The 23,022-nt window shown below is 37.9% G+C and overlaps 2 protein-coding genes across 6 annotated transcripts in view; one reads left to right on the top strand and one right to left on the bottom strand.

The window, feature by feature from the left end:
- The window catches only part of CLCA1 (chloride channel accessory 1), a 31,269-nt gene extending 23,745 nt beyond the window's left edge, over positions 1 to 7,524 (top strand). The window contains exons 10-14 of the mRNA XM_047085437.1: positions 1,030 to 1,245; positions 2,084 to 2,345; positions 3,380 to 3,550; positions 6,031 to 6,270; positions 7,136 to 7,524. Of these exons, the coding sequence (XP_046941393.1) occupies positions 1,030 to 1,245; positions 2,084 to 2,345; positions 3,380 to 3,550; positions 6,031 to 6,270; positions 7,136 to 7,524 (1,278 nt within the window). The remainder of the gene's footprint in view (positions 1 to 1,029; positions 1,246 to 2,083; positions 2,346 to 3,379; positions 3,551 to 6,030; positions 6,271 to 7,135) is intronic.
- ODF2L (outer dense fiber of sperm tails 2 like) overlaps positions 1 to 23,022 on the bottom strand; it is a 329,427-nt gene that overhangs the window by 148,144 nt on the left and 158,261 nt on the right. The gene's annotated exons all lie outside the window — the stretch shown is intronic.

The raw sequence follows: 23,022 nt of genomic DNA, 5'->3' as shown, positions 1-23,022 counted from the left end.
TGGTGTCTGAAAAAAAAGTAATTAAACTGATGAAAGGACAAGTTCATAATCAGGCAGTTTCTGACCATTATTTTTGTATTTTGGAAACCTAACGGGGAGAGAGATAGAGAAATGAGCAGAACTCATTTACCTACCTGCCATAAAAATCATATCTAAGAGCCCTTCACTTTCTCCACATCCAAGAACAAAACTACCTATGAAATTAGAAAATCTGATCCCATCACAGGTCACCCTGTCTTCTCATAGATATCAGTTTAAGGATGAGAAATAATTATCTAGGAGACAATCCTTGAGGTCACATTCTCTGTAAAAGTCCCGTTAAGTCTTCCCCACCTCAGTTCCTGCTCTACCATTCCTTCATTCTGCTCCAAACAGCAAATCTGCCTTGGCCCTTGACTTACTTCATTTATCTTCACGGGGCCTGCAATAACACTTGACCTAGTAATTGATTATTTGCAACCAAATGATCCATATGTGGATGGAAAAAAAAGTCCCAGTCAGTCCCCTTAAGAGTTTATAGTCTAGTAAACAAGATGAGGTATAAACACTAGTAGGTATAAAGCAAAACACACTCTGAGAATATCAAAGGACTGATAGAATCAAGATTCTATGGGAACTCACAAGAGGGAGAGATTATTCTCAGCTAGTAAGTCAGATGGACGTCAGAGAAAGTTTCACAGAGAAAGTGACATTTGAACCAAATTTTGGAGGATTGATAAAACTTGAACAAAAGGAGATTAACATACAGATTTCCAGGAAAAGCAGAGTATAATAAAGTCAGAGTCATGGATTCATGAGTGTCATTTGGGGAAGTAGTCTGGTTTGGGTATAGGAATATACATCTTGGAAGCTAAGATTGGAAGAAAGGTAATTTAAAATTCAATCATGACTAGACCTAAGTACCAAACCAAGAACTCAGGCATCACTGAAAGCTTTTAATGGGGCAACTGAGAGCTGGAAGCAGAGTGGAAGAGACTGTGTGATGCGGGCTCTATTCTCCAGTATGTAAAGAGTTGTTTTTCTTAACAGCTTGAGAGTAAGGGATTAACCCTCCAGAACAATCAGTGGATGAACGGCACAGTGCTTGTGGACAGCACTGTGGGGAAAGACACTTTATTTCTCATCACCTGGACAAAACAGCCTCCCAAAATCCTTCTCTGGGATCCTAGTAAAAAGAAACAGGATGGCTTTGTAGTGGACGCAAACACCAAAATGGCCTACCTCCAAATCCCAGGCACTGCCAAGGTATGGGGCCAGGTTTTATCCCTCTCACATTTGGACAAAATAATCATAGCTTTTTATTTATTTATTTTCTATTTTTATTTTTTGAAATATATTCTCATTTTTATTTATTTTTTTTCAATATATGAAGTTTATTGTCAAATTGGTTTCCATACAACACCCAGTGCTCATCCCAAAAGGTGCCCTCCTCAATACCCATCACCCACCCTCCCCTCCCTCCCACCCCCCATCAACCCTCAGTTTGTTCTCAGTTTTTAAGAGGGGAAGGAAAAAAAAAAAGAGGTTAGAGTGGAAGAGAGCCAAAGCATAAGAGACTCTTAAAAATCATAGCTTTTTAAATGTGCATGGTTGCTAAAAGGAGAGTTAGTATTGAATGAAAGGGAGAACACGGAAAATTCTCCATCTAATTCTCTGTCTCATTAGTATGACAGCAAATCAAGAGAAAGGAAATTGGTGATGTTTTCTCCATGTACTAAAAGGAGAACTTTCAAATTACGTAGGAGTCAAGATGCAAAATGGTCCTTGAAACTATGGGATCATGAAAAACATTTTCTCTACTTCAGGAACCCAATTATTTGATACTTCTTTTTAGAAACCAAGCAATGATAAGGACACAGCTTTCTGACCTCATTTTCCCAAATTACAATTTTCTTGATGATAAGAACCATGTAGTCATTCCAAATGTACCTAAGTTTCCCTTGGCTGACAGAATATCAAAGATCTTCTTCGATATGCTTGTAAAATGCTTGTATCAGATAAGCTTTTCCTATAGGTGGCATTGAAGTCAGGTCTGTGTCACCTATGGTTATTAATTGGAAATGTCTCCATTTGTTTTGGTTAGGTTGGCATTTGGAGTTACAGTCTGCAAGCAAGCTCACAAACCCTGACTCTGACTGTCACTTCCCGTCCATCAAGTGCTACTGTGCCTCCAATTACAGTGACCTCTAAAATTAACAAAAACACAGGAAAATTCCCTAGCGCTATGACAGTTTATGCAAAGATTCATCAAGGAGCCTCACCGATCCTCAGGGCCACTGTCACAGCCATAATAGAATCAGTGAATGGTAAAACAGTTACCCTGGAATTATTGGACAATGGAGCAGGTAACCATTCAAAAAATTGGAAAATACATCTTTCTTTTCCAAAAAGCAACCAAGAAAACAGAAAGAGGGCATGGTCTGATGAGGATAGTTAGAAGCGGGGAGTCCACTACTGGGGGTCTGGTTGGGAGAGCTCTCTGCTTCCCCACAATTCCTATATTTTAAAATGTTGGAAAACATGAAGACAGGCCTACATTTTGCTTCCACAAAGGCCAAACACATTAGTGGCTTAAGCTCAATAAACTCAGAGACTCTAGGGAGTTGTCAGAGGATATTCCACACTCCCTAAAAGGGAAGGAGGAAAAGTAATAACTATCTTACATTATCTTTTTTATCTTCATCACACACTTTTGAGATATAAACCATACATTACAGATGAAGAAACTGAGGCTTTAGTATTTAGAAAACAGCAGCTATAAATTCAAATGCAGTCATATGTTACTTCTCTGTGTATGTAGACTCTGTATTAGCTTGCCCCCAAAGTGAAATTATTGTCCATTATTTTTTAAAGAATCTAATACAGAGAGTGAGAGAAAGAGAATTCTATATTTCTTTTTAGAAGGAACATGACTATGATGCAAGTAATCTTACTAGAACAAATTCTGTAAATGAATTGCCTACCTAAATCTACCCTAGTGAGAAGTCATGAATTAAAAAAAATAATCATATAACATTTTTTTCTCCCCAGTAATGTACAGCAATTCAATTCAGTTCAAAAGATACTTATTGAATAGTTACCTTGTGCTATGTTGGATGTAGCAGAGACACGCAGCATGATGTCAGATTTCAAAAAGAAAGATAACAATTCAGGAAGACAAAATATACACACATAAAGCTACACACACACACACACACACACACACACACACGAAAAGAAAAAGTAGATCTCATTCTTAACACAATCAAATCCTAAACTCTCTTGGAGATAGTGTGACATTATCCTTGCTTTGAAAAATTTTAACCTTCTATAAGTTGGAAATATACAAATGCCCAGCTGCCTTTAGGATATTCATTAATTCCTTCATTTCCCTGTCAAGGTGCTGATGCTACTAAGGATGATGGTGTCTATTCAAGGTATTTTACAGCTTACAATGCAAATGGTAGATACAGTGTGAAAGTGTGGGCTCTTGGAGGAATAAACGCAGCCAGTCAGAGGTTGATACCCCAGCAGAATGGAGCCATGTACATACCTGGCTGGATTGAGAATGGTAAGAAGTTTGTAATAACACATCTGACTTGAGTAAAAGGCTTGAGATCAAGAGAAAACCATTAAGCCTGTGAGAAGAATGGTGTAATTTAATTTCAGGGTTTCTCAGTATTAAAACTACTGACATTTTGGGACACATAATTCTTTGTTGTGAGGGCTGTCATTTGCATTGTAGGATGTTTACTAGCATTTCTGCCCTCTACTCACTAGTTATCAGAAGCAACCCCACAGTCATGACAATCAAAAATGTCTCCAGACATCATCCACTGTCCTCTAAGAGGAAAAATAACCTCCACTTGAAAACCAATAGATTGAAAGTAGCTTTCAACTGCCTGGGTTCATATTATAGCCCTCTAGCAAATAAAGTATTTTAGGTAATTTCTTTGTGCTTCATTTTCCTCACTTGTAAAATAGGAATAATAATGGTAACCACCTCATATGGTGGCTGTGAGGAACAAACAAGGAAATACATCTAATAAGCTGTTGCTGATAAATAACAATGTTCAATAAATGTTTGCTATTATTTTTAATAAATTTTAAAACATTTGTTTTTAATTTTTTTAACATTTATTTATTAGTAAGAGACAGAGACAGAGCATGAGCATGGGAGGGGCAGAGAGAGGAGGAGACACAGTATCCGAAGCAGGGTCCAGGCTCTGAGCTGTCAGCACAGAGCCTGACGCAGGGCTCAAATTCACAAACCCTGAGATCATGACCTAAGCTGAAGTGGGATGCTCAACCGACTAAGCCACCCAGGCGCCCCATTTTTAAATATTTTGTAATGAAGCTCTTTCCACTGATATTGGCATTTCCATAGAATAAGGAAATTTAGGGCTTATTATATATATCAGTATCGCAAGTCCACTGTCTCCTTTTTCTTGCTCAGACCAGGGAGACTAGTAGATGAATCTAAAACCAACCAGCACACAGAGCCCATATGCAAGCGTGCAGGGAAATTATGTACCAAGAAACAGACATTCCTATACCATCTTTGGTAATAAACACATCCTCTAGACTAGAGCTGGAACTGGGACCAAGACTAGTCCTCATGGGTTCCAGGACCTGCTTTCCATCAATTTCTACTCTGTCTTGGGCAGAGTGTGTTGGTGCTGGTGTATTATAAGAACAGCTCCTCCAAGTAGCTTCCCACTGTCGTCTTTACTTGGTTGGGTGTGTGCTCAGTAAAAGGAGGATTCTAGGACATGTGGTATCTGATGCAAAGGCGATCACAGAAAAGAAAAAAAAAAACACTTTAAAAGACACTATTGCTTCCAAAGCTCTTTTATATATTTCACCTGAGTTTATTTTCATTTATTCGTCTTTCTGAGTTAGGGGAAGAAGGCAAGGGGAGATCGGTGTGGTGGCTATATCTAGCCTCATGCTCAGTGTTTTACTCACATTAGGACATTACTTTCTCCTAATTATCCCATTCTATAGATGGAGAAACAGAGGCTAGAGAGACTATTAGTCTAACTGTGATAGAACTAACTGTGACAGGACCTGGATTGGCATTGGAAAGTCAGTGTTTTTCCCTCTATCCTTTGATGAATCTTAATACCAAGAGAGATAGTCTCTATTGTTAAATTGAATACTAACTCTGAACTTGCTATCGTATCCACTTCGTCTTTTCCCAAGACTAGATTGATGGGTATGAAGATCAATCTGTCTCTACAGACAAAAATTTTAAGGGCTAAGGAAGTAGAGTTTATAAGAGAGTAAATTCTGACTAATGCCATGTTAGGGTATTATGGAATATTTTTATTGAAAAGACAGTCTGAGAACCCTAATGACTGAGCAGGCCAGGGTATTTGTTGAATTCCAGGATTACTTTTATATAACCTTTCAACAACAATGTGAGAAAAATTGAGATTGCTTCAGGCACTAAGTTCCCATGCATTCAATGAGAAGATAAGAAGTCTTCCAAAAGCATAACATTTTAGAAGCCCAACATAAAACAGTTCATGAGAATCTGCAATCTAATAAGGAAAATAAAACATGAACATGGAGAAAAGAAAAATGTATAGAAGAAATAATCAAGGCAATTCTTGATGGTCCAGATGATTTCCAAATAAATAGGAAAAATAATAAAACCAACAGTATTACCTAGGTGCAAGAGATTTCTTAAAATCTTAAAACAGAAGTAGGATTTAAACTGACTGAGGAAGAGTAAAATCAGGATAGACAAAGAGATGGGAACAGAAACAATTCCAGGACAAATGTCATGAAAATAAATCATGAGAATTGTTATTCCTGAAAATGTCTGATTCTCTGTTTTTTTTTTCCCCAGATACAACCTGATTTGGGATCTTTATACCAAATAGTTAAAATTAGTTTTGTGTATGGGAGGAAACAAGGCAAAGGGGACAGTAGGAAGAGGGCATTCTGATAACCAAAGAGAAGGAAGTATAGTCATACAATGCTTACAATGTAATGTAACATAACATAACATAATGTAATATAATGTAATGTAATATAATGCAGGTGAAGTAAACTGGAATCCACCCAGACCGGAAATTAATAAGGATGATCCTCAAAGCAAGCAAGTGTGTTTCAGCAGAACATCCTCAGGAGGTTCATTTGTGGCCTCTGGTGTCCCCCAGGCTCCCATACCTGATCTCTTCCCACCTTGCCAAATCACTGACCTTAAGGCAAAAATCCACGGGTACAAATTTATTAATCTGACTTGGACAGCTCCTGGAGACGATTATGATCATGGAAGAGGTAAGCAGAATGTGGTATGCACCCTGTAAAGGAGTTTAGCAGCCACGCAGGGGTGCAAAAGAAGGTGAGGCAGGCGGGTGTGTTGTGATGCATGTGGAAGGCAGAAGGCAAGAGGGCTCTTGAATGTCCTCTGAAATGAAAGGTTAGGATTTTTAAATATGAGAGGTTTGGAACCCGAAAAACTGGCGTACTTTAAGTTTTAAGAGGCTTCAACCAGTAACAGGCAATCCTTAGGGTTTTGTTTTTTGTTTTTTGTTTTGTTTTGTTTTTGAAATATTGCCAAGCTGTCCTTTAATAAACCCCATTTTTAGAAACAACTCCTGGAAAGGATTGGGAGTGGAGCATAGATTACTAAGGAGCAGAACTGGCCTTTGGAAGAAACCTACTAGATTTTTGCTGCACTGTGTAGTCTTTGGATTGCAGCATGGGCATCACATGAATCTTGTTAGAAATGTAGAACCCCAGTCCCCAACCAGACCTACTGAACCATACATAATCTGCATTTTAAGATCCCTGGGTGTTCTGTATGCACATTAAAATTTGAGAACCACCACTACCAAAATCTCCTCTATAAGTAATAAAGCAATAAGCAGTAATTTTAAAACTTCCTTTCTCAGTCAGGTGCATGCAGCATGCACAGAAATACGGACCAAGGCTTTAGGTCATGCCTGATCCAGTTTTATATTTATCACTCTGTCAAGATACACAAACGAGAATGTAAAAAGTATACTAATACTTATAAATATGGACCATCAATTACATTTATTCATTGGAACATAGGGGATGGTGATATAGTTTCTAATAGACTTTTAAACTTCTTTACAACTTGAGAATCACATGCCACAAACTTTTTTTTTCTTTTCAGCTCACAAGTATATCATTAGAATAAGTGCAAATATTCTTGATCTGAGAGACAAGTTCAATGATTCTATTCAAGTGAACACATCTGATCTCATCCCGAAGGAGGCCAACTCTGAGGAAGTCTTTGTGTTTACACCAGAAAACATCACTTTTGAAAACGGCACAGATCTCTTCATTGCTGTTCAGGCTGTTGATAAGGCCAACCTGAAGTCAGAAATCTCTAACATTGCACGAGTGTCTTTGTTTATCCCCCCCGAGATTCCTCCAGAGATACCTAGTCCTTCTCTTCCTTGTCCTGAAATTAATGTCAACAGCACCATTCCTGGCCTTCACATTTTAAAAATTATGTGGAAGTGGCTAGGAGAATTGCAGCTGTCAGTAGCCTTGGGCTGAGTTTTAATGAAATGAATAAATCATCCATCCTTTCTTTGATTATAAAATTTTCCAAAATGTATTTTAAACTTTCCTGTAGAGGGCGACATAATGAAATAAAATGTTAAACAACTGGCTATGCATGAATAAAAACTATCCATTCAAATCCAAAAGTTTTATCATTGCTCAGGCATTTATTAATGAAAGTATGTTTTAGTTCATTTTAAGGAGCTTTTCCAATTAAGAAGAACATGTAATTTCATGTGAAAGATGCCAGAAATGGCCAACTAGGTTAGTACCAACATTACCAGGAATGTGTATTCTTTTCCCTAAATTTTGGCAAGGATGCATTTCAAGAAGAGATTGCATTGTAGAAAGAAATAGTAGAATTATGAAATCTCCACAGGCATAGATATGTATGTTATGTGCATGAAATTACAAGTCAGTGATGCTTAAAGCCACAGCGGTGGGACATGAAGTAGGAAAAGTGGGTTCAAGCCTGATATGAAGGGAAAGTGATTGAGAAATGAATTATACTGTGTATGCTTTGTACCAAATGCTCTACTAATGGCTTATATGCATTATCTTATGTAATATAATTCATTCAACAAATGCTCATCAGCTGCCTATTATATTCTAGGCCCATTCTAAGTCCTGAGTACAAACAAATGAGTAAGATATGGCCTCTTTCCTGTAAGCAATAAAAAATATCTGAGGATTTGTTTTTAATGAAGAGGCAGATATCATCAGAGCTACGCTTCAGAAGACGGACTTTGAGGACCATGTGAAGAACTGAATAAAGTCGGGAAAGTTATGACAGATGAAAGGAAAAGGAGAGGAAAAGGAAAAGGAGCCAAATAAACTTAGCAGTATGGCAGCCTCCATACAACTAATCACAAATTCCAGGGCCTTCAAGGGGAAGTATCCTTGTAAAAGGTATTTCAAGTTCTCAGTTCATTAGCATGACGAGTTCAAGATGTGGGTGGCTCTCTGACTGAAGGCCCCAAATTTATTTCTATACAGATCTTCCTTCTTTCAAAATAGGATTTCAGGCACTTCAGAGACACATTCAATACACATATTAGAGAGATTAAGAAAATTTTTAAATGAAGTGAAATAAGTATATAATAAAAACAAGTGGAAGGTTCAGTACATCCAACGCCTAATATAACAGTCTATACAATCGATACAATCAGATCACACATTTCATTTTGAACCTCCAAGCAGGCAGAACAAAGGAGCCCTGCAGAGTAACAAAATTAACAGAGTCTACAATGGAAAACACACCAGAGGCTCAGGAGGAGCCATGTGGAGTTTCATCAATGGATGCTTAATAAATTAGGGTACCATGATATTAAGGGCTGCACCCTCAGCAGCATCCATATCATAATTGCAACAAGTTTAATATAGTGTTGGTCACAACATCCTGCACTGTGATCACACTTCACTGTGGTGTTACAATAGAGTGATACCCCAGCATTGTTTAGGAAAGACAACTCTACATTGACCCAAACAACCCAAATCTAGCAAGTAGCTCTTGAGTTTGCTCCAAAGATAAATTTCGGAGACATGGATTGTATGTCCTTTAGGCCATTTTCTATGCCAAATTGTTCTTATATGCAAGTTTGTTATAGTAATTGAATGGCAGAGCGTTCTGAGGCTAGAAGCACACCAATGTCCTAAAGTTCAGTACTGTTGATTAAGGGCACTTTCAGGTACTCTGCCAAGCAAACGGACAGAAGGTCAATTCGAAGGTTTCTTTGAACAGTTATAAAACCAAACTGGGACACGTGCCTGACCGGAGGGCCACTCACCTGCCCCATGTGGGAAAGTGGGTCTGAAGTCTTCAACGCAGCCTCAAGGAACATGGCTACCAAGGGGTTAGCTTGGAAAATGTCTAAGTCACTCACTGAGATTTTAATTTCCCATTTGGACAAACTCAATGGAATATACTATGGAATATAGAAGGGAACTTCATAGGGATATATAATGTTACTTAAGAGAAAGGAGGTAAATGCCAGCACGTAAATAAGGCAGAAAGTAGAGAAGAGCAAAAGAAAACATTCGTATGTACTCTGGGAATGTAGGGAAGCTTGTTGCAAAATAGATCTGGAGTCATACGTGGTAAAATGTACCAAAATTTTGCCTTATGCCATCATTACCCCAAAATGACCTTAGTTTTTTTAGTTTCTCCTAGGCCACTTAAGAGAGTGGATAAATCTGGTGAATATATCCAAGACACTGGTAACATAGAACTTTCAAATAAAGGCCTGTGTCCTACATAGATTTTTTTTCATGTAGAACCACAGCTTCATTCTGCTTCCTTTGTGAATGCTTTCTCCACCTTTGTTACTTAACTGAGCCCGAACTCTTCTTGGAAGATTCCCTTTCTTCTGTAAGAGACTTCTCCCAGTACCCAAGAACCAGGGATGGGTGGGGAGAAGTATTCCAACTTCCAAACTAGGCCATTACTCCTCTGGTCTCATGTTTTTGTTTTTGTTTTTTAAAGCCTTCATCCATTTCTGTTCCTTCACTGTCACCTACCAATCCCAAGACAGGTGCCTGGGTAACAATCTTTCTTCTCCTTGCCTCCTAAAATCTCTCTGCCTGATATCATAATCTATGTGAATGAGTCAATCAATATCTTAACCTCAAAATTCCTTGATCTTCACCTGATCTCCACTAAACTTTAACAAATTGTTAGTCTGAATCATGAAAGTGCCTTTTTATAAATTAAAAAATGATAGAATATTGGCAATTCTACGTGGTGTGACCTAACACTTCTAAGGTCCAATCTGGACCTAATAATTGCATACAACAACCCCACCTATGAAATCTTAAAATACAATAGCCTATTCTGGGACAAGCTCTTAACCCTCTTCCTCACTTCCTATCCTCCTAAACTGTCTCCGCAATTTCATGATGCTCTCTCATTACTTGATTGCCTCTTTTTACCCAGCCCATTATCTCCTTTGCTGTACAGTCCCTATATGGTGTGTCACTTCAAGTCCTTCCTTGACAACCCCTTCAATTCCCTCATCTACTTCTACTTATCTTGTTATCACGCCTGCCTGGAAAATCTCTAGCTTTGCATTAAACATACTGTCTGTGTGCTTGAGGCATTCATTTATCCATTCAACAAATATTTTTTTAAGTATCTACATTATGTCCCAAGCACTGCATTAAATGCCAAGGATACAACCAGTGAACAAACCAGGTGGGGTTTCTGCTCTCAAGGAGTTTATAGGCAGCTGGCAATAAACAAGCAAGTGGGAAATTAACAATGCACAATATGTAGTTGCTATGGGGGCGGGGGAAGCATCTATTTTAAGAACCCATGATGTGGTAGCCAGTCCACATGTGGTGTGGTATCTGCCAAAGGAAGTGATACTTCTACTTTCATAATGTCTGGCTAGAAGCATAAAATATGGAGGGAAAACCAAGAGAAAGATAAGCATAATAATCCTAATCAAACTTCCATTTCTCCAAGTATTATTACATCTTTCATGTTGGGCAAACTCTACTGTCACACGCAATCTGGAGTGACTCTGGGGATCAAATTCTTTTCATTTACTCAGTGAATTACTTGGTGATATCAAGATCAGCAAAAGAATAAGGACGAGAATATAAGCACTATGTTTTTAAAATTATACTTTAAAAAAACTACCTGACGTGTGGCCTCAGTGAATTAATTCTACATGCTCTCAAATAATTCTACAAGGCTTCAGACTTTTGAGCAAATGCCAAAACCTTTCCAAAGAACATGCTGTCCAAGCATTTTCAACATTGAGGGATTGATTAAAACTAAGAAAGAGAAGACAAATCTATAAAACAGTGTTCAAGGAAGCTTACGGTAAAATTTCACCAAAATAGTCGAAGATGAAAATCCAGGTAAGAACCAAATAAGGAGGACAGGAAATTCATTGAATTAGAAAGCCTAAGCAAAACATAGTTATTGTAATTAACAAAATCTATTTAACCCAGTTCTTGGCACTCAGTATGAAAATGGAAAAATGTTAAATCGATCTTCTTAGCCTATTCAATTATTACTAGAAATAAGTTTTTCCTAAATTTCAAAAATAATTTCAAATCCATTAGAAAAAGAAAAAACCAAAACACACGTGAAGAGCTGCAGAATGTATAGCACAATCTATACTGTTAGTGGTCATAGCAAGCTCATGCGTGATTCCAGCGGGCATAGGACTGTAGTTAGTCCTACTCATAGGGCATAGCTATGGGACCCAGAGCAATACTTGAGAAGCCAGACAATCAGGCTATTTAGAGGAAGGCTTCATTTAGTATTTGGGGGTTGGAAAGCAGAGTACTAGCATTACCACCATCACCCCCACTGACTTAGGGGGTGAGGAAGAAGCGTTGATGGAGGGAGAGATGACAGGGTTTCAAGGCCTTGGCCAAGAAGAGGAAGGCATTACATTATCACCATCATCATTTGGTATATTACCTAATATTGATAACAACCATAATTTATTAGGATTTTACTAAGTGTCAGGCACTAAGTGCTTTGCATATTCACATCCAGGTCCTGACCTAATATTAAGTACAAACTGATGACCCACCTAAAATATGTCTAAATATGCAAATATTACAAATCGGGCTAACAAGCTATAAAAAAATGTGTTTATCCCCTATCTTCACAAATATACCGTCATTACGACTTCAAAACCCAGACTCAGAGTTAACATTCCTGGACCCTCACAATGTCATCCTGGAACATGGCAGCCCAGGAACAGATGGGCCATGAAGCAATCCTTTTTCTTCCTACTCTTCCCAACTCCAGTCCTCACCCTGAGGGACCTCACATTCACGGGTATGGCCTCTTTAAGCCCATGCACAATATCAATAGCTGCTCTTTATCCGTCTCTTTAGCCTGGAAGTGCACACACCTTTGATGCAATCTCTGCCCTAAGGAGAACTGATTCTTGCACCCAAGTCAGTTCTGGGCCATAAAGACCATGAAAGGAGGGCCATTAACTAATCAGAGAATTTCAGGTTTCAGGCATGAGTAGCATGTTTTAGAAGTGGGGAAGGGGGGTCATTCACTGGATGGGTATAATTCCTTGGCCCTCTGGACTCTTTACCCCAGAAAAAGAGGACAGGCCAGTTTCATAATTATGGGGACTCAGTGCAACATGAAAATGCAATACCCCTTGTTCAAGCAGCAGTAAAAAATAATGTTATTAAAGCTACTAAGGGGCACCTGGGTGGCTCAGTCACTTAAGCGCCCAATTTTTTATTTTGGCTTAGGCCATGATCTCCCAGTTTGTGAGGTCAAGCTCCACATCAGCCCATGCTGTCAGTGTGGAGCCTGCTTGGGATTCTCTCTCTCTTTCTTTCTCTCTGCTCTGTGCATACATGTGAATGCACACGCTCTCTCAAAATAAATAAATAAATTTTTAAAAAGTTCCTAAAATATAAAGCTTTTTCCTTTCTTCCATAGTCTTTCTCAGCTTTCTGTGATATTTTTGTTATTTAAAGTTATTCCAAATAAAGATAAACCACTATTTGAAAGTACATATATGAATTTTACTATTCATTTTCATATTGTACAATGCGAGGTCTAAATGCAAATGTAAGAACACTTAACTTGTATGTGGAACACACAATTTGTATTTTGTAGCCTGTACATGCATGTATATTTCATTCTTGCCAGAACAGTGAAAACACTGAACAAAACTGACTCAAGTCAGTTTTTATTTCACATCTTGTTATATATATGTTCTCCTTGGACAAAAAGAAAAAGGAACTACGGTTACCCTATTTTTCCCTTTCCTTCTATCTCACCATTTTCAACATAAGTAGTTGGCCAATAAAGGGAAGTAACAAGAATAAGAAAAAAATACAATACAATTTCTTGGTTGTTTATGTTTCTTAGAATATCATTGCCTTCTTTCTGTGTTCAAAGAAAAGTTCTGGGTTGAACTGAAAGTACAGACTCTCAGGACTGTCAGGGCACCACCTACTCAATTGCAGACGTAACATGCTCACCTGGTATTCACTTTGAGTCTCACTGAACTCCAATGCATTGTGGGTCCGGCCAAGTTCTATGCTTACGAGACATCGTGAGTGCTTTATGCAAATTGGGTGGCAAGGAATGTTGGATACACATAGTGCATGTATTTCCTCTACTTAAATGCATGAACCATTGTCCCAGCAGATTTCACTTACAAAACATAAGCTCAAAGACAAAATTAATAAGGATTTCAAGACAACTACAGCAAAGCATTAAACCAAGCACAGGACCTTTCTGAGTAGAGGGCCCTGATATGTGACTACACAGATCTTGCCTGTGATGCCAGACCTGAGAGAGACACAGCCATCAAAGAGCCAGAGCAAGGTCCTCTAAAGGGAAGAAATGTCATATCAAAAGGCTATATAGATGGGCAACTAAGGGTCAGAATTAAGTAAGTTTCCTGCAACAACTGATAAGTGACTTAAGTAGTATTTAAGCAGAGTTAGTTGAAATCTAGAGACCAACCTCTTTAATCAGTTTACCATAGTTCCTCATGAAACAGAAGCTTAGTTGTGTGAACTGGATCAACACTGTACAAGCCTCATATTTTCACAGAGTTCTTTTCCCCATAGCCAAGAACTTCCAGGCTGACTTCATTGGCAGGCTGGCTTCATTGGCAGGCTGGCTTCAGCAACATAGTTGCAATTACACTATTGCTAAGCATAAAACATTAGCTTGATGAAGAGAGAGGAAGCAAGTGACTTTCCTTCTAGTAATAATTAGAATACACAAAAAAACAAGAATACTTATTATTTATAGTAATAATGAGGACAGCAAACATTTATTTAGCACTTACTATGTGCCAGATACTGCTCTAAGAGCTTCTGCTCTATTATCTCATTTTTCTTCACAGAAACTTTATGAGGTTGGTAATATTATTATCCACATTTTATAAATGAGGAAGCAGAGGCAAAGAGTGGTCCAGCAAATTGAGTAAGTTCACACAGCTAGTTAGTGACAAAGTCACCATTTAGAACTCAGGCAGTTCTACTCCTCTGAATCATCTTTCTCTCTTCATAGATCTGTCCCTATATTATTGAAGACAGGTGGAACTAAAGCAACTGACCCAGACAAGATGAGTAAATATTCCTAGAATAATAGTACAAGGAACTTTAACAGCATTTTAGTTTATCTGACATAACTAAAACCACACATTAACCAGTTTTTCATGCATTTTACTTTTCAGAAAATAATTTTTAAATGTTCCCTTTATAGACCTAACTTTTTGATCCTATAGTCAATGCTCCATAAACAGGAAACATTTTATATTTAATTCAATGTTTTGCGTACCTTCCTTATCTACACTTACAACATATCCAGGAACCAGGAAATAAGGGGAAACCCCTGCAGACTCACAAAACTGTTACAAGAAACTGTTCTCAACATAACTATTAACTTTAAAATTGACTGTCAATCACAGCTCAGAACCTGGAGCCTGCTTCGGATTCTGTGTCCCCCTCTCTCTCCGCCCCACCCCTGCTTGTGCTCTGTCTCTCTGTCTTTCAGAAATGAATAAACATTTAAAAAAAACTTAGAATTGACTGCCAACCAAATTTGCTAAAAACTTAAAGTACAGAGATCATTGCCTGGCTTGCTTGTTTTGTTTTTCTGTTTTAACACTGGACAGTATGTGGATCAAATTTGCTAATATAACATAACCTAGTTGTCCAGTACTTTGAACTGTTTCTCTGTTTCACTGGATATTTGTAGGAACTCATGTATCAAATGTGCATATCTGATAGTGAACTAGCAGTTCTGAATAATAAGCTGTGACAAAGGTAACCAAGAACAACAAAGATCCTAAGTACTAGGATGGATTGGTTCATTCAATTTCCTCAACTGGGAATAAGGGTATCTTCTAGCCCTAGTTTTCTGTGTGCTATGAGCAATCCCATTGATTGGTAACAACAAAATCCATACTACTACATTAAAAGCATATATGGAGCACTATTTGTACTTTTCAAACTAACAAAGATATCTTTAAATGTTAATGCTTATAAAGTACAATGAGGTGTTTACTCTCATGTACCACCTCATGAACTATAAATGGACACTATCTTTCTAGAAAGCAACTGGCAACGCCAAGGGCCATAAATATCTTCACCCCTTTGAAACATCAGTTTATGTCCAGATATATATCATGAGGAAAGAACTAAAATTGCCAACAAAGATGTTCATAGAAGCATTATCTGAATGATACCCAAACTGGAAACAATTGCAATGTCTAACAATAATAGTAAAGTATGAGGTATTCATGTGGTGGAATTCTACTCAATCATTTCAAGTGGGATTTATGAAAGAATTTACTGACATAAAAAATGCCTTAAAATATATAACCATTCACTTATGGAACATTGGGCAAGTTACTTATGTCTCTGTACTACAGTTTCTCTATCTGAAATGTAGGAATAATAATCTTATCATAGGATTGATGTGGAGATTAATTGAATGAATACAAGTAGAGTAGTTAGAACAGGGTCTGGCACAGAAGAATCACTAAGTCAGTATTAGTTACTTATCACCTCCATCATCAATTTCATCTTCATTCCAAGAAAGTCTTTTGGTAGAATGCTTATAATATATACAGTTGGGTTTTTTTAAATTTTTTTAATGTTTATTTATTTCTGAAGGAGAGAGAGACAGAGCATGAGTGGGGAAGGGGCAGAGAGGGAGACACAGACTCTGAAGCGGGCTCCAGGCTCTGACCTGTCAGCACAGAGCCTGACGCGGGGCTTGAACCCACTAGCTGTGAGATCATGACCTGAGCCGAAGCCGGCTGCTTAACTGACTGAGCCACCCAGGTGCCCCTAATATGCCCAGTTTAAAAATGTTTACAAAACTGAATGCACAGTATAGTCTTAATAGTTCAAGAAAAAAAGTGTATGTATATATAAAATAATAGGTAATTAAAATTTCCTTCTTGAAACCTTGTAATGTTTTCCAATTTATATAATAAATATTATTTATAATCACAACAAAGATTTTACACATAAAAAGGAAACAGTCTACATAGTACAAAAGCCAAAGCATGTTGAGAAACAAAAATCAGAAGAGTGATGCCAGAAATTCAAAGTGGCAACAAAGAATGAGCACTGGGAAGACAGAACAGAGCCAGAAATGAGGAAAATGGAGAACTTACAGCTCTGCAGCACAGGCCAACATCTCTGCCTTCAGGGGCCCCTGTTGCATATTAAAGATACACAGGACACCACACACCTCCACAGAGATTAGCAAACTTCCCAGAACATTGTAGTGGTCTCCAGAGGAGACCAAGGTTGATTTGGAACATGATGACCCCAGGTTTGCAGCTGAAGTAATTCTAACATTAAATAGAGGATGCCACAGAGAGGCAAGTCCAAGAAACACTCAGAGAAGATGCCAAGTAAATGAGACTTCTCCACTCTATTGCCCCATCACTGATTACCATATGCATTTATTTGATATTGATCACTAAAGATAATTGAAAATATGGCACTTACCTCTGTGAAAATATGTGTGTGCCTCAATAAAATCTGACTCTTTGGATAAAGACTTAGACTATATGAACCTGGTGTCTACGGGAGGGCATTCATAAAGACTCTTGCCACATGCATTCACTCAGGTCCCATTACATCACCTAAGCTATCATCAGTACATTCTACATAATATATTCTCTTTTAGAAAGATAGGCATGAGGGGCGCCTGGGTGGCTCAGTCGGTTGAACGTCTGACTTCGGCTCAGGTCATGATCTCACGGTCCGTGAGTTCGAGCCCCGCGTCGGGCTCTGTGCTGACAGCTCAGAGCCTGGAGCCCGTTTCAGATTCTGTGTCTCCCTCTCTCTCTGACCCTCCCCTGTTCATGCTCTGTCTCTCTCTGTCTCAAAAATAAATAAACGTTAAAAAAAATTTTAGAAAGATAGGCATGAAAACAGTTAAAATTAAGTTTCAAACTCTATGGATTAGGTTTCAGTTATCTGGAAATTTCAGTGACATTATTTATTCCTGATCGATTACAGACAATCAAGGCTATCATATACTCTACAAATAATTAGTCTTTGGGCTATGAAATAAGAGTAGGTAAGTTTACTATAAAAACAATGGGACAGTAAAGGAAGTTGAAATGTCTATTTCTTTACAAATATGACAAACTATACCAGAAAAAATAGTGAATAATATTTCTCTGTAAAATTTGCTTCAAAAGATAATTCCAAAACTTTTCAAAATATTGTATTTTATGTGAAAATACTCAGGATGATCTTGCAGGCATGTCCTTGAAACATCTCCTACAACTTAAAACCAGTGCTAGTATTCCCAACCTCAAAAGAAATAGAGAGCAGTTATTCCCAGTCAATGTGTCCTGTGTTTCTCAAATTTAAGTAATCAGTTAGGGAGCTAGCTAAAATGCAGATTATGGTTCAGTAGATTCAGAGCCCAAGATTCTTCATTTCTAATGATACCAGGAGGACCTCACTTCGAGTGGCAAGGATTGAGAATGCCCCTCTTCTCATATCATTGCTATCTGACCCTGCCCTCCTTGCTGTTGTTGATTTGCCCAGGGTAAGTACTTGTCATAACAAACTTATCAGAACTCTTCTCTAGGGCTTTTTGAACCAGAACTAGGGAAGATGATCAATGTCTCTCTGGCAGCAAAGCTATGTATTGTGAGGCTCAGGACTAGTCTCTGTACATTTTCCCTGCTGAAGGGGGTAAGTTGCTATGGGGTTATGAGGCCAATAGACCAAGAGATGGGCAAAAACCTGGCTACATTCGCATCCCTAGTTTCCCCAGTTCCCACAGAACCTGAACTCTAGGTGACAACCTCACCTTTGCAGCACAATGTGCCTAGTATCCTTCCGTATATAAAAATATATGACTAACTTATTTGAGTTGGTTTTATTTGAGTTGTCACATGCAGCCAAAGAGTATGCCTAACACACTCAAACAATACAATTAATATTTCAGAAAATAATTTATCTCAATCCTCTTTTTTGAATTGAATACACCGTTCATTGTAACCTTTATACACAGAACCTATTTCCTAATTTTTGATTCTCACCTACTGGTCTGAGTCTAGCACCATCTAGCATCTGACATATTTGCTGACTTGAATTCATTTATCCATCCAAGCACAATTTATACCATATGACAGGTACCATGCTGGAAGCTGGGACCGCATGGTCCCTGCTCTTCCAGTGGCTTACAGTTTAGTTAGGGAGGGACACAAAGTAATTTCATGTGATATGATATAATGTCATACAATTATAGGAGCATAAAGGAGAAAGATCACAGAAAAGGTGGCACCTCATATAAGTCTTGAAGGACAAATAGAAGGAGAAAAAGGAAATTCCAGTCGGAAAGAGCCAAATAGGCAAAGACATAAAAATGAGAGACAGAGTGTTCCATTTAGAAATGTAAACGTTTCTGTATGCCCAAAGCAGAAAGAAGAAAGGGCAGGGAGCTGTAAAGTAGGGAGGCAATGAGGAAGTAACTAAGCTACAAATCAAGGAAGGCCTTAAATAAAATGCCAAAGATCTTGAGCTTTTTCTTGTAGGCAACTGGGGAATGATAGTAAAATAGCTACAGCAGGACAAAATCATGTTTTGTTTAGAAAGATTATGCTGTAGAATATATTGAGAGAAGATAGAGACAGGAGTTCTGTTGGGAAAGAGGTTGCAATCTTTGAGCTAGCGAGCTACTATGCAAAATTATAATGAGGCAAAATAAAATCAGGGTCAACTGATTTTGTCTTTTTTGGAATTGTTATAAAATATAACATTATGATTTAAAATGTGGCGCTGTGGACAGCATATTAGTACATCTTTTCACAAATCTGAGAGTCCCTGTCTTACTAAAAGTGGATTTAGTGAATTCACATGAGGTTTATTTGTTAAAAATTATTTCTGGCATCTTCTTTCATATTTTCTATCTCATGTATTTCCTTTTTGTTCCTTCTGTTCCCCTTCTTTCCTGACGTCCATTAGGTTGACTGAATTTTACTCTGCTGGTTTGAAAATGATACATTGTGCTTTTAGACTTCTGGTGGTCATCTCTACTGATTAAGACCCATTATTATACTTATTATTCATGTATGTATTCCTATAGTAATAGAATTCAAAAGCTTATCAATATCTATTGTTCCCTCATCTCCTCACTTTCAACAAAAATGCCTTAGCAGCCTCTTATCTCTCTCTGCACTCCAATACCAACCTCCCTTTTGTTGATATTTTCTAGAGTTTAAATTATAAATTGATAGATTTTTGTCATTGTTGTTCATTGCTTATTTAGACAGGAAATTTTACTAAATTATTTACCAGCATTTAGTTACCAAAACTTATTTTTTTTAATGTTCCAAGTTTTTGTTTAAATTCTAGGTAGTTAACGTACAATGCTATATTAGTTTCAGGTATAGAATTTAGTGACTCATCACTCACATACAGCACCCAGTGTTCATTACAACAAGTGTCCTCCTTAATCCCCACCACCCATATCTTTTTGATTCATCTTTATTTATTTTTCTTGCTGGAGAATTTCCTCCAAAAGTGTTTTTAAAGTGTGTATTAGGTAATCTAATATTTCTGACATTATTTTTATTTCACTCTAATATTTAAGTGTTAATTTAAAATATTAGGTTTATGGACATTTAGGCTCTTTCCATAATTTGGCTATTGTTGAAAGCTATAAACATTGGGGTGCATCAGTACTCCTGTGTCCCTTGGGTAAATTCCTAGCAGTGCTAATGCTGGGTCATAGGGTAGATCTATTTTTAATTTTTTGAGGAACCTCCACACTGTTTTCCAGAGTGGCTGCACCAGTTTGCATTCCCACCAACAGTGCAAGAGGGTTCCCATTTCTCCACATCCTCGCCAGCATCTATAGTCTCCTGATTTGTTCATTTTGGCCACTCTGACTGGCGTGAGGTGGTATCTCAGTGTGGTTTTGATTTGTATTTCCCTGATGAGGAGCGACGTTGAGCATCTTTTCATGTGCCTGTTGGCCATCCGGATGTCTTCTTTAGAGAAGTGTCTATTCATGCTTTCTGCCCATTTCTTCACTGGATTATTTGTTTTTCAGGTGTGGAGTTTGGTGAGTTCTTTATAGATTTTGGATACTAGCCCTTTGTCCAATATGTCATTTGCAAATATATTTTTCCATTCTGTTGGTTGCCTTTTAGTTTTGTTGATTGTTGTATGGAACCCAATTTGACAATAAATTTCATATTAAAAAATAAATAAATAAAATAATAAAATAAAATATTAGGTTTAATTTTTTCCTTCAATATTGTGAAAATAGTATTCCTTTGCTTCTTGCACTTAGGATTTCTGTTGAGAAGTCTGAGCTAGATGGGTAGGTGGTCATCATAAGAGTACAAAGGATAGTCAAAGCCATGTGTGTGAGTGTGATCACTAGCTGCAACATAGAGAGGGAGAAGAGAAGGGAGCCAAGAATGAACTCTTGAAAAAAGCCAACACTTAAGGGGGAAGAGGGGTAAAGAAAAGGGGCATTGTGAACTAGACTGAGAAGGAAAAGCCAGAGATTTGCAAATATAATCAGGAATGCATCATGTAAACCCAGAAAAGAGGCAGTTTCAAAAAAAAAGGAATGATCAACAACATCAAATATTACAGAGAAGTCAAGTAATATTAAATACTCCAAATTGTTCACCGCATAAAACAATATATCCAGATTACAAGATTTTCTTTTCTAAGATGAGAAAGGTTTGTATCACTTTTAGATGCTATTGAGAGGGAGTAGAGATCAGTAGGAAGCCAGTAGAGAGGGAGAAAGGGAAAAGAGAGGGGAAAGGATGTTTTGTTAAGTTCTTGGAGGAGACTGGAGGACAAAGAGCACAGGTACATGTATATTAAAAGGTAATTATCAGTGTTTTCTGGGGAATGAGGAAAGAGACAGTCTAAATAAAGGTATATTTGTAGATGTAAAAGCAAGTATTTGGAGGAGTTCTATTTTCATTGTGAAATTTTGCTGATAGATAAGGAGTTAGGTGAATTAGGACCAGTATTTTGGATATCCCTTTAGACCAAAGAACAAAAACATCTTCTAGAGAAAACAACAGGTTATTAAACATGTAGTTGAAACATTATATTTATTTTTCACAACTCTTTTTATTAAAGTTCTTATTTTGATTCCAGTTAGTTAACATACAGTGATATATTAGTCATTAGTTACATAGTGATCCCAAACTTCCATCCAACACCCCGTGCTCATCACAGCAAGTGCACTCCTTAATCCCCATCACCTATTTAACCCAGCCCCCCCATCCGCCTCCCTTCTGATCACCATCAGTTTGTTCTCTATAGTTAAATGTCTGTTTCTTGGTTTGCCTCTTCTTTTTCACAACTCTTAAGGCAATTAAAGCAATATTTCTTCTTGTAAGGCCATTTTGATTTGTGTTTCTGGTGAGGGAAGTTGTCAAGTGTAAAATTTAGTTCCTGTTCTTGGCTCTGTTTCTTGTCATATAGACAAAGTCGGCCTTCATAGGAAAGAATGGAAGTGACTCTGAGAGAAGTAGCAACAAAGAAAGGAAAGATAATGTTTAAGTCCTTGGTTTTGGTTGCTCATAAAAACTAGCTGCATCTTGACCTTACCATAATTCCTTGTTCAGTCCTTTTTAGGATTCTCCAAGTAAATAACTTCCACTTAATTCCTTAAACCAATTTGAGGTAAATTTCTATTTGTTGGAACAGAGAGTTCATACTAGTGAATGATTAGTGCAAATGAACCAGACAGAAAGAAGCATTTTAGGAGTTCAAAAGAGAGATTTCTTTGGTCTAGGGAGTCAAGAAAGATTTAATGACTTTACTTGAGGTGGGACAAGGACTAGTTCAAGTATGCAGAGCAAGATAAGCAGCCATCATGACAAATGTAAGAGGTGAGGGGCACCTGGGTGGCTCAGTTGGTTAAGCATCCAACTTCGGCTCAGGTCATGATCTCACAGTTTGTGGGATCCAGCCCCGCATCGGGCTCTGTGCTGACAGCTCAGAGCCTGGAACCTGCTTCAGAATCTGTGTCTCCCTCTCTCTGCCTCTCCCAGCTCACACACACACTCTCTCAAAAATAAATAAACATTAAAAAAATTTAAATACTAAAGGTGAATAAACTTAAAATGAACTTGAATTCTACAGGTAAAAGTAAATGTGTAGGACAAAATAATGGCCTCCCAAAGATGTCCATGTCCCACAACTGTGAATGTGTTACCTAACATGGTACAAGGGACTTTGCAGTTATAATTAAATTAAGAATCTTGGGGCGCCTGGGTGGCTCAGTCGGCTAAGCGTCCGACTTTGGCTCAGGTCATGATCTCACGGTTCATGGGTTCGAGCCCCACATTGGGCTCTGGGCTGACAGCTCAGAGCCTGGAGCCTGTTTCAGATTCTGTGTCTCCCTCTCTCTCTGTTCCTCCCCCACTTGCACTCTGTCTCTCTCTGTCTCAAAAATAAGTAAACATTAAAAAAATTTTAGTTGAGGATCTTAAAACTTGGAGATTATCCTGG

This window comes from Lynx rufus, unplaced genomic scaffold (assembly GCF_022079265.1).
Source record: "Lynx rufus isolate CCGP_SWC_20201006 ecotype Redwood Valley unplaced genomic scaffold, mLynRuf1.p SCAF_2, whole genome shotgun sequence".
Classification (NCBI taxonomy): Eukaryota; Metazoa; Chordata; class Mammalia; order Carnivora; family Felidae; genus Lynx; species Lynx rufus.
Note: the sequence above shows the minus strand (reverse complement) of the source record. Positions and strands in the feature narration are given on the sequence as shown.